Consider the following 11779-nt stretch of genomic DNA (forward strand, 5'->3'; position numbering starts at 1 on the left):
TGGGCAGCAGGATCAGCAGTGGTTTCAGCGCACCAGCAGCCTAACTGTTGTCAAGTTTTTTATAGGCATCGCAGCATAGGAGTGTTTTGAGGAGGCATTTGAAGGAGAAGGAGGAAAACGACTCCAGACTGCTACTGGTCAGTCGCAAATGAGTTTGGAGTCAGGAAGCTGACCGTTCTGGTAGCAGTTAATCCTGCTACGAAGGACTGTGACTCTTGGCAATGTGCATGAAATAGTGGAGGGCTTTGTGGCAATGGGATTCCCTAACTGCGGAAGGGCGATAGATGGCACGCATATTCCAATTTTGGCCCCGGACCATCTTGTGACAGAGTACATCAACAGAAAGGGGTACTTCTCTATGGTATTGCAGGCACTTGTGGATCACCGTGGGTGTTTCACTACCATCAACGTGGGTGGTTCAGGAAGGTGCACGGCACGTGCATCTTCAGGAACACTGGCCTGTACAGAAAGCTGGGAGCAGGGACTTTCTTTCCAGACCAGAAAAGTCCAGCGGGGGATGTTGAAATGCCCATAGTGATCCTGGGAGACCCAGTGTACTCCTTGCTCCCATGGCTCATGAAGCCTTACATGGGAAACCTGGACAGTAGCAGGGAGCGCTTTAACAATAGGTTGAACAGGTGCAGACTGACTGTAGAATGTGCCTTTGGCAGATTAAAAGCATGCTGGCGCTGCCTTTATAACAGGTTAGACCTAAATGAAGAAAATATTCCCGTGGTCATAGCAGCCTGCTGCGCACTCCATAATATTTGTGAGGCTAAGGGTGAAACGTTTCCCCCAGGGTGGAGCACGGAGGCAGGATTGCCTGTATGCTGAATTTGAGCAGCCAGATACCAAGTTTATTAGAGGGGCACAACGGGAGGCTATTCGAATCAGGGAGGCTTTGAGGCAACATTTTGTCAATGAGCACCAATGATGTGTTTTTCTATACAGCACTCTGCCATGCTTTGTTAACTTGCCACCTTGCGTGAAAACTGCGATGATTCCTGACTGGGATTTGCAGTCAGCAAATGATCAAACTAACACTATGTATTACTACCAGCAGCAAACACCACGTGTAGGAGACAAATAAAGATTGGTTATCTTTCAGAGAGTTTGTTTTTATTAAATACCAATTAACAACACACAAAAAGCTTGGTGAGAAGGAAGATAAGAGTGCAGGGCAGTGTAGGGTCTCATAGCTGTGTGTAAGTCCAGCTACCATTTTGGAAACTGTCTGAAGGGGTGGAGTGAATGGGGTATGGAGACGTTCCGGAAGGTTGCAAGGAATATGTGGGAGGAGTTTGGGGAGGGAATGGAAAGCAGTTCTGTATTGGCTGCAGGGCTGTGATGGACACTGGGAGTTGCCTAATAACTCAGTTCTTTCCTTTACCACAGAAGCCTTGCTCCAGGTCTCTAACCCAGCTGAGCTCTTCCTGGCCTTCATAAAGACTAGCCGCTCTTCAGCTAAATGAAAAACTTTGATAAGGCAGAATTTAGGTAGCCCACTGGGTGTCTTAGGCCTTTCCAGAATGTTGAGAGTGGCTAAACTTAACCCACTGAAAACCTGGAAATAGAGTTAAGGAATATATACATCACACACACCCCCAATGCAACCTTAACTCTGCCCCCCTCAACTCTAGCTATAGCCACTGGGAATGAGTGATGCAAAGGTTAATAAACTCCCAATAGGACTGGCGCATTCTCCATCTCTTCAAATCCAGATGGGACGCCTTTCTGGAAGATGCTTCAATCAAACACATTGGGCTTGTTACAGGGACAACTGGGTGGCATTAATGGCCTGTGCTATACAGGTCAGACTAGAATCTATACATTTTAAGCTGTTAGGCAACTAGTAGAAAAAGTGTCCTCCCTCCTTCACGCCCCTAGCACAAAATATCTACTTCATTATATGGTATGGACATATAGCTCTAGATAGCATATAAGTAATTATTAAAGAGCATGCTCAGATTTATCACAGAGAGCTATATTTTTATTTTTTCCCGCTCAGTGAGGCTCATGGGAACCTAGGATAGGAAAGGACCTCCTGGGTCATTAAGTCCAGTCCTCTGCTAGCATAGACAACCCTGTCAAGTAATTCCATTCATAAATTTATCAAGCTCCATCTTCAAGAAAGTCAGGTTGTTTGCCCCCACTACTCCTACTGGGAGGCTCTCCCAGAACCTGGACAAATTTCAAGGTAGTTGGATACAAAATCAAGACAATCTGGAACAATTTGAGGACAAAAATACAAGCTAAACAACCCAGGAAGCTGATTTTTCTTTTTAAATTGACATCTTGTTTATTGAATTTCCTAGAATAAAAGTTATGCACAAATCAAAAAACTTGCTGATGTGCTCTGTACACACAGGATTCCTCTTAAATTAGTGGTGAGACTAAAATTAGAATGCACAAAACCGTACCAACTGGAGTGTCAAGAAATTACACCTAACCAGTTAGGAGGGTTTTAGACAGTATGTATGGGGATGGGTCTAATATAAATTGGTTGGATAGGTGGGTGGGAACGGATGGATGGCTGGATCAGATGGATAACTTTATGAGGAGAAGGGGGCATCCATGGGAAATATGAAACCACCGGAACCAAAGCAAACTAAGAAAAGACAGAATGGATCTTGGTCTGATTTCTAGTGGAGAGATCTCCAAATTTATTACTGAGTGTATTGCAGTAAAGCTTACTGGTCCTAACTGAAATTAGGGCCCCATTGTGCCAGATACTTCACAGACCCCAACTGAGATCTGAGCCCCCATTGTTCCAGGCACTGCACAGACTTCCAACCGAGCTTGGGGTCCCCACTGTGCTGTGGGATATTTTGCAGATATCTCATGGGATATCTTGCAAAGAATAGATGACATCATGGAACTCGGAAGTGTGCTGAAGAACGAGAATGCCTAAGTCAGTGGTTTTCAACCTTTTTTTCATTTGCAGACCCCTAAAAAATCTCAAATGGAGATGCGGGCCCCTTTGAAAATTCAACCTGTGGTCTACTGACCCCTTTCATAGAAGTCTTAGACTGAAAATGGACTGAACGGAATTCAATTATAAATGTTGCACGGGCTCAACACGGCATTTGACACGGCATAAGAAAGGGGGCTAAACTTTGCGCTTCTATGGTAACAACAACAATTCCGGGTTTCGATCTGTAGTATTCACATACTTTTGATTGATCATAAAAATGGAATGCCTTTTCTGGGATCTGAAACTTTATTTTCATAGTCACCTTTCGCAGACCCCTTACCCATAGTCTACCAACCCCAATGGGTCCGCGGACCATAGATTGAAAATCACTGGCCTAAGTGATCTTCTCTGAGATCCTTCCTGTCCCTGGAGCAAAGGAAGACAAAAGATTCTGGAAGTGACCCCCTGGCTAGGTAGGTGGTGTAGGATGTAGGGTTTTGGTTTCATAGAACATTGGCCCATCTTCTGTGGGGCAAGGGGAGCTGTATAGTTTGGATGGCCTCCACCTCAGGATACTTACTGGATGGGGGACTCTCTCCTAGGAAGCAATGACTGAAAAAGATTTGGGGGCTGTCATGCATAATCAGCTGAGCATGAGCTCCCAGTGTGATGTTGTGACCAAAAGGGCTAATGCGATCCTGGGATGCATAAACGGGAATCTCAAGGAGGAGTAGAGAGATTATTTTACCTCTGTATTTGGCACTGGTGCAGCCGTTGCTGAAATCCTATGTCCAGTTCTGCTGCCCACAATTCAAGAAGGGTATGGATAAATTGGAAAGGAGTCAGAGAAGAGCCACAAGAATGATTAAAGGATTAGAAAACCTGCCTTACAATGACAAATGCAAGGAGCTCAATCTATTTAGCTTAACAAAGAGAAGGTTACGGGAAGGCATGATTACACTCCATAAGAACCTACCTGGGAAACAGAAATTTGATAATGGGCTCTTCAGTCTAGCAGACAAAGGTATAACAAGATCCAATGTCTGGATGTTGAAGCTAGACAAATTCAGACTGGAAATAAGGCGTAAATTTTTAAGAGTGAGAGGAATTAACCACTGGAACAATTTACCAAGGGTTGCAGTGGATTCTCCATCACTGGCCATTTTAAAATCAAGATTGGATGTTTTTTCTAAAAGCTCTGCTCCAAGAATTATTTCAAAGAAGTTCTCTGGCCTGTGTTATATGGGAGGTCAGACTAAATGATCACAGTGGTCCTTTCTGCCACTGGACTCAATGAACCTATAAATAAATGAACTGCGCCAGGTGCTGCACAGACACACAGTGAGAGACAGTCACTGCCCCAAAGAGCTCATAATCTGAATTTTGATTATCCTCATTTTACACTTTGAGAACTGAGACTCAGAGAAATTAATAAGCTGACCTAAAGCCCATGGGAGTCTTCCCACTGACTTCAATGGGCTTTGGATCAGTCTGTGAACCCCCGACCTTGGCCCCAGGAGAGGGGAAGGAGCAGAGAAGGATGACTAGACCTGGGGAGATCCAGGAGAGTGAAGGGACGGGGCCCCCATGGGATGGGCACAGACCTTAGGGGACAGGCTGAGCCTGTGGGGGTTAATAATCCTTGCTGGGAGAGGGGTATGGGAGGGGGAATGCCCCCAGCAAGGACGGGATTCCCTGTAGAAATGACTCAAAACACTGCCTCCTTTTCCCCAGGATGCCCAAATCCAGCCTCCAGCCCTTCACCCTGCCCACCTGCGTCAATAAAATTCAATAAAGATGAGTGCTAACCAATAAAGATAACCAAAAATGGGTAGTATCATTCTGGGGTGGATTAGCAGGAGTGACTTACATAAGACACAGGAGATAACTGTCCTGTTCCATTCGGCACTGGTGAGGCCTTAGCTGGAGAACTGTGTCAAATCCTGGGCACCACAAAAAGATGTGAATAAATGATAGAGAGTCCAGAGAACAGCAACAAAAATGATATAAGGTTTAGGAAACCTGACCTAGAAGAACAGGCTTAAGAAACTGGGCATGTTTAGTCTAGAGAAAAGAAGACTGAGAGGGGACCTGATAACAGCCTTTAAATATGTTAAGGGTTGTTATAAAGAGGATGAAGATCAATTGTTCTCCCTGTCCACTGAAGGAAGGACAAAAAGTAATGGGCTCGATCTGCAGCAAGGGAGATTTAGGTTAGATAGTAGGAAAAACTTTCTCATTTTCAGGGTAGTTAAGCTCTGCAATAGGCTCCCGAGAGAGGTTGTGGAATCCTCGTCATTGGAGGTTTTTAAGAACAGGTGGGACAAACACCTGCCAGGGAGAGGGTTACTTGGCCCTGTCTCAGCGCAGGAGCCTGGAATTGATGACCTCTTGAGGTCTCTTCGAGTCCTACATTTCTATGATTCTATCACTGCAGCTTCTCTTTCAGCCTGGCTGAGTGCACCGTGTCCCCAGGGGCAGCCCTGCTGCCCCTCCTCCACATCCCGTGGCCGGATGAAGGGATCCCTGTACAGGCGGCTGGCAGTGGGCACGTCCGACAGGCTCTTCTCCTTGGCATGAGTCCTCTGGTGCTGGGCCAGAGCCGAGCCCTGAGAGAATCCCCTCCCGCAGTGGGGGCAGACGTAGGGCCGCTCCCCGGTATGGATGCGAACATGCTGCGTCAGCGCCGAGCTCTGCTTGAAGCTCTTGCTGCACTGGGTGCAGCGGTAGGGCCGCTCGCCCGTGTGGGTGCGCCGGTGCCGCTTGAGGGCTGAGCGGTCCCTGAAGCCCTTCCCACAGTCCCCACAGCGGTGCGGGGTCTCACCGGTGTGGGTCCGCTGATGCTGGATCAGCGCCGAGCTCTGGCTGAAGCTCTTCCCGCACTGGGCGCAGTGGAAGGGCCGCTCCCCGGTGTGCAGCCGCCGGTGGGTGGTCAGCGCCGAGCGCTGGCTGAAGCTCTTCCCACACTGGGGACATGGGTAGGGTCTTTCACCCCGGTGGGTGCGCTGGTGTTGCAGCAAGGAGGACCGCTGGGTGAACCCTTTGCCGCACTCCCCGCAGGCGTTGGGCCGCTCGCCGGTGTGGGTGCGCCGGTGCCCATTGAGGATGGAGCGTCGCATGAACCCCTTCCCACACTGGGGGCAGACGTGGGGCTTCTCCCCGGTGTGCACCCGCCGGTGCTCCGTCAGCGACGAGCCGCGCCGGAAGCTCTTCCCGCACTCGGGGCACTTGTGGGCCCGCTCCCCGGAATGCGCCACCAGATGTGCCACCAGGGCGGTGATCTCCCCGAAGCGCCGGCCGCACTCCGTGCACTTGTAGGGCAGCTCCCCCGTGTGGCTGCTCTGGTGCCGCAGCAGGTTGGTGCGGGTGCTGTAGGCCGCCCCGCAGTGAGCGCAGACGTAGGGTTTTAACCCGGCGTGGACGCGGCTGTGGCGGGTCAGGTGCTCCTTGTGGCGGAAGCTCTTCCCGCACTCGGCACATGGGTAAGGCCTGGCACCGGTGTGGATGCGCTGGTGGCGGAGGAGGTTGGAGCGGATGGCAAAGCTCCTCCCACAGTCAGGGCACTGGTAGGGTCTCTCGCCCGTGTGGGTGCGCTGGTGTTTGACGAACTCCGAGCTCTTCCCGAAGCTTTTCCCACAATCCCCGCAGATGATGGGCCCCTCTCTTGCCCGCGGGTGACCACCGGTCTTGGGTCTTTCCTGCTGAGATGTCTTCCCCTCCTGCCATCCCACGCCACCGGATGCCTCTCCCAGCTCTGGGCTCTGGGACGTCCTGTGCAGCTCCACTCCTGCAGGCCCTTCCTGCTGGGGGTTTTCCCTCCTGGCACCTGCTGGGAGAGAGAAAGAATCCAGCTAGGGTCTGACCATGTGCTTCGATATCTCCGCTGGGATCAGAAACAGGCTCATCTCACAGGAACCCCTCATTCAAGAAGCTGGACATTACCACAGCTCGGCAGAACCATGACAGTGACTTGGATCTAATGGCTCACATAGCACGTAGAGAGAGCATCCAGTAGTTCGCCTCAGCATTGATCAGTAGGGGGCGCTGTGCTGCAGGGAGTGGGGGAGGGAAAGGGGCTCAGTAAGGGGCCATCTCTTCGTGCAGTCGGTGCTGACCCCAATGCAGGGAAGAGAATGGGTCAAATCCCCAGCCAGTATATATTGGCCGTAATTCCACTGGAGTCAATGGGTCCAGATTCTCAGCTGGTATAAATTAGCATCACTCCAAACACGCCAATGGAGTAAAACTCATTTACCCCAGCTGGGGATCTGGCCCTGCACTGTCAGGGTCTAACATGTCTAGAGATATCAACCAGAGCCCGTTCACCCATCCCCTTGGCCCGTCCTTTGTCGTTCAAGAGAGTAATCTCCTTGGGGCAGGCACCTGTCTGTCTTTGCGTTTGTCTGTCTTTGTGCTCAGTGGGGCCCAGATCCTGAACAGGGCCTGTGGGCGTTGCCATAGTAACTGAGACAGAACTGGGTGGGCGTTCCCAGCTTTTCCCTTCTCTCCCAGACAGTCTCCGAGCCGGTGTCGCTCATTCCTCACCTGCGCCGGCGCCTCTCATGATCTCCCTTTCCTCGGAGCCCTGGAGATCCGGGACCCTCGGCTCTTCCCCTCGCTCCATCCAGGAGATCTTGGCCGGGTCAGGGACGGGGACTCCTGCTGGCGGGGAAGGAAACAGGCGAGACGGTGCTTAGTGAAATCTCATCCAAGGGCTCACAAAGAACGTGCCTGGTTTTAACCTCAGCCCCGCTCTCTGTTGGGTGGAGTGCAGGATCCAAGCATGGGGGATATGTTCACAGGGACCCTTTGGGACAATGAGACGTCTGGGGGCAGATGGGCTGCACCCCGTAGGGGAGTCAGGGATTCCCATGCACAGGTGAGCTGGATGCAGGCAGACGACAAAAATAAAACCTAGGTCTAACCCCGCATAGATAACTTATCTGATGGGCCAAAACCACCTTGGGCACTTCTGAACCGCCCACCCACCCAACAGCTCCTGATCCCCGAGGGGCAGCGGCGCCTCACCCAGCGAGATCAGAGTCTGGTAATTCTCCTGCATGACGTCCCTGTAGAGCTGCCTCTGCCCTTCATCCAGGAGCCCCCACTCCTCCCAGGAGAAATACACGGCCACCTCCTCGAACGCTACCGGCGCCTGGAACCACAAGAGACCCCACAGTCCCATCTGACAGCAGGGGGAAGCTGGGTTGAGGAAGGCATGTCAGGGATGGAGAGAGGAAGAGGGGGAGTGGGGCAGAGAAAGGGGATAGAGGGATGGGAGCAAGGACTGGAGGGAAGGAGTTTAAAGAGTGAGGGTGATGGGATGATATTCACAAGGGAATGAATTCTCCCTGCTCCCAAATTAGGACTGAATCCCTCCCTCGCTGTAGCCAATGGGCTTGTGCAACAGATTTCAGTGCCTCAGGATCCGGCACCCTACTGCTGTTCAAAATAAAGTCGCGGACAGAGCAGGATCAGTGCCCGGGGGCTTTTGAATGATCCCTCCAAGCCTCAGAGAGGAACCAGTTAACATCCCCGCCCCCTCCCCTCAGAGAGACGCTGGGCTCCATCCTTCTACAGCGAGGATGGAGTGACCACACAGCTCACCTGGAAGCCGACCATGGGTGTCGATGACACGGACTTCTGCTCGTCATCACTCTCCTCCTCGGATATGTGGGGCGGAAGCTGATCTGGGAAGGGCGGGGGGGGAAATGTGAAGAATGTATTATGTGGGGGGTCCCAATGCGGGTATCTGCCTCCTTCTAGACAAACCCTTCTGCTTCCACGTGCTGGGGTCATGCTTAGCTCCTGGCACCCACTCGCCCCTTGTAGGGCTGCCTCCTTGGCACCGGTCTTAGCCCTACGGTGCCCCCTCAGCTGCTCTCCCACCCCATCCCGACCACCCTGCTCAGTACCCCTTTCCCGTCGCTCTCGGGGCTCCTGGGACGGCGCGCTCCAGGATCCTGGCAGTTCCTCCTGAGACACACACTTCAGTCGCACCAGCTGGAGGCTAAGGGAATCCATCTTGTCTGAGACCACTTCCTGCCCAGCTTGACCGAACTGCAAGCAGGACTCAAGCAGAGCCTGGGAGAACAAGAGAACAGGGGAGCCTTATGTGGAGGGGCGCATGCATCCTAGCCACAAAGGGCAAGCACAGCTGAGCGCTCAGGCCCCACCGTGGTGCAACCCTCGAGGCTTCTGGGGTTTCCAGGCTAAGAGCTCTGGCTTGGAGCTGCCGTGGGCCCCGCAAACTCCCCCACCTCTGCTCCTCAATCCTGGCTGCTTCTTTCCAGCCTCCAGGCAGCGATTTCCTGCCTCTGCTGCTGTTTCTCTCCCTCCCCTGGAGCCGTCTCTGGTTGCCGCTCTCTGTGTCTCCCCAGCACCTGGTTCCCTCCCTTCCCAGTCCAGCCAGCTGGGGTGATTCCCCTGGGCCCTGGCCGGGGGATGCTGCAGGGATGCAGAAGAGTGACTCTGAGTCCTGGATGCAGGGGGCTGGACAGGAAGGTCCCAGCGCTATTACAGTCCCCGCTTCTGGCACAGGCAGGTTTGGGAGATTGGTGGTTTTAACCCATTAACTTCCCAGATCGGGAAACACTGTGAAACGTTTCTGAGGAGTGAGCCCATCCCTGCTGGCTCTGTGCACCACAGCCCAGGCCCTCCAAGGTATTTAGGCTCCTAACTTCCAGTGATTTGGGGCCCTGGGGTCAGCACTGGTTGTAAGGGGGAGATTTCAACGGCCGTTAGGAGGCTAAATATCTTTGAGGATCTGGGCCCGAGTCAGAATAACTGGGGCTCTGGGATATAGACTCCACCAGGGGAGCCAGCAACTCCACTGGGAATTGCCCCTCACCAGCCTAGGGTGACCAGACAGCAAGTGTGAAAAAATCGGGATGGGGGTGGGGGGTAATAGGAGCCTATTTAAGAAAAAGACCCAATCGGGACTGTCCCTATAAAATCGGGACATCTGGTCACCCTACACTAGCCCTCCCTGCACAGTGGTGCTGGAACAGTTTTTGGAGTGCGGGGTGCTGAGCTGCACCCCTCTAACCCCTGTCCGTGCCCCTCACCACCCCCTAGATCTGGGGCAGGGAGCAGGGCCTTGGCTCTGGGAGGGGGGACGTGGACAGGAGTAAGACAGCAGAGGCTGGGGCCACAGCTAGGAGCAAGTGGGGAGTCCCAGCCATGGGGCGGGCTGCCGGGACCCAGCATGTGGGGCCAGCAGTGGAGCCGTCGTGCACAGGGCCGCCACCCCACATGCAAGGCTGGCAGCGAAGGGCTGGCGGCCTTGTGGGACCTGGGGCCAGCAGCCGAGCGGGACCCGGGGCTGGCAGTGGAGCCGGCAGCTGGAACCCTGGGCAGCAGAGGGGCGCAGGGCCAGCGGCCAGGACCCTGGGCGGCAGGGATGCAAAACCTGGGGGTGCTGCAGCACCCCTCACTCCTATGTCCCTCCATGGTTCACACCGATGGATGCATGGACTTCTTTGGGGGAATGCGGTTCTGCTTCCCATTGCTGGCCCACTAATGACCCCTGTCAGGTTACACCCACAGTAGGGTGTGCTCTCCCCTCTCAGCCAGTGCTGACCCCAATGTTGTACTGTGAGTTCTGGGCTGAGATGGTGCCCAGTTGCACATGTCTTAAAAGAGAGGTCCTGGGCAGTCATGTTTGGTACCGATCACATCTCTTCCCAAGGGCTGGGGCTTGAACCCTGGTGTCCTGGCTCAATACACTCCTGGATGTTCCTAGTCACTTCCTCACCCCCTCCCCATCCCACACAGCGTCAAGGGATACAGGAGTCTCTTCCCTTTCCCGCCTCACGGTTTGTGCAATATTTTGAGGTGAATGATCAGCTCTGGAGCCCACCCATTGTGAAGCCCACCCCCACTCCCTTCAGCAGACACTGGGGAGGGCCACAGGGCTGATGGGTCTGTGGCAGTTGCAAATGGCGGGAGGTTCAAACGCTGGGGCCCGTGTCGTTGGAAATGGCGGGAAATTGGCCTGGTGAGTGGGGAGGTGTCTGTGGCTTTTGGAAATGGCGGGAAATGGGCCTGGTGGGGCCAGGAAGGCTCCGTGGTGGCTGAAGGAAGCTCTATGCCAAGATCAGTAACCGGAAAGCTACAGTGACATATTCACAAGCGCGTCCTGTGGAGAAAGAGTCTCAGGCATCACAGCAAGGAGAGTCTATTTACTTTATAGGCTGGCATACTGTGCCAGCCACAGATTTATTACGAAGACAATCCTTGTAGTCTCCCCAAGGCCTTTTATGACTTGCGGTACCGTGGAGGACGGCATTTTTATTTTCTTCCCCCCAACACCCTGTCTCCCCTGCCAGCACGTTGGCTAGGGTTACCATATTTCAACACTGAAAAAGGAGGACACTCCACGGGGGCCCCTTCCCCACCCCCATTCCAACCCCTTCCCCAAAGTCCCCGCCCCAACTCCGCCCCCTGCCCTGAGCACCCCGCATTCCCCCTCCTCCCTCCTGCCCCCCGGCTGCTGCTGCACTGGGGAAGTTGCTTCGGCCCCCGCGGTGGAAAGCGGCAGGAGCCGGGAAAGTTGGAGCCCAGGGAGGAGGCGGCTGCGTGCTCGGATGCTCTGTGCCCCGGCAGATCGGCAGATCATGGGAGTTGTAAGTTTTGCTGCAGCCACTCACACTCGGGGTCCCCTTACCATGCCTCCCTATTTTCCTGGACATGTTCGGCTTTTTGGAAATTCCTCCCGGACGGGGATTTGAGGATCGAAAAGCCGGACATGTCCGGGAAAATCCAGACGTATGGTAACCCTAACGCTGGCAATCGCCCCCCTCCATCTCCACAGTAAAATCTGTGCTCCGGGAACTGCTTTTTTGGTGTGTGTTTGTACAGCGC

The 11779-nt window shown here is 53.4% G+C and overlaps 1 protein-coding gene across 3 annotated transcripts in view; it reads right to left on the reverse strand.

Annotated features, from left to right (window-relative positions):
• Positions 1-5190: 5190 nt before the first annotated feature.
• Positions 5191-11779, reverse strand: part of LOC112112242 (zinc finger protein 436-like) — a 29178-nt gene continuing 22589 nt past the window's right edge. The window contains exons 1-6 of one of the 3 annotated variants that reach the window (XM_029913792.1): positions 9175-9384; positions 8830-8998; positions 8522-8604; positions 7943-8069; positions 7460-7573; positions 5191-6743 (exon numbers count right to left, since the gene is read on the reverse strand). In XM_029913792.1, coding sequence (XP_029769652.1) covers positions 5332-6743; positions 7460-7573; positions 7943-8069; positions 8522-8604; positions 8830-8938 — 1845 coding nt within the window. In that variant the 5' untranslated portion in view covers positions 8939-8998; positions 9175-9384 and the 3' untranslated portion in view covers positions 5191-5331. Of the gene's footprint in view, positions 6744-7459; positions 7577-7942; positions 8070-8521; positions 8605-8829; positions 8999-9174 lie in introns of those variants that run through there. The other 2 variants (XM_029913791.1, XM_029913790.1) reach the window with 2 other exon arrangements.

The sequence above is a fragment of the Terrapene carolina genome, unplaced genomic scaffold, assembly GCF_002925995.2.
Source record: "Terrapene carolina triunguis isolate 2854851 unplaced genomic scaffold, T_m_triunguis-2.0 Scaffold926, whole genome shotgun sequence".
Lineage (NCBI taxonomy): Eukaryota > Metazoa > Chordata > Testudines > Emydidae > Terrapene > Terrapene triunguis.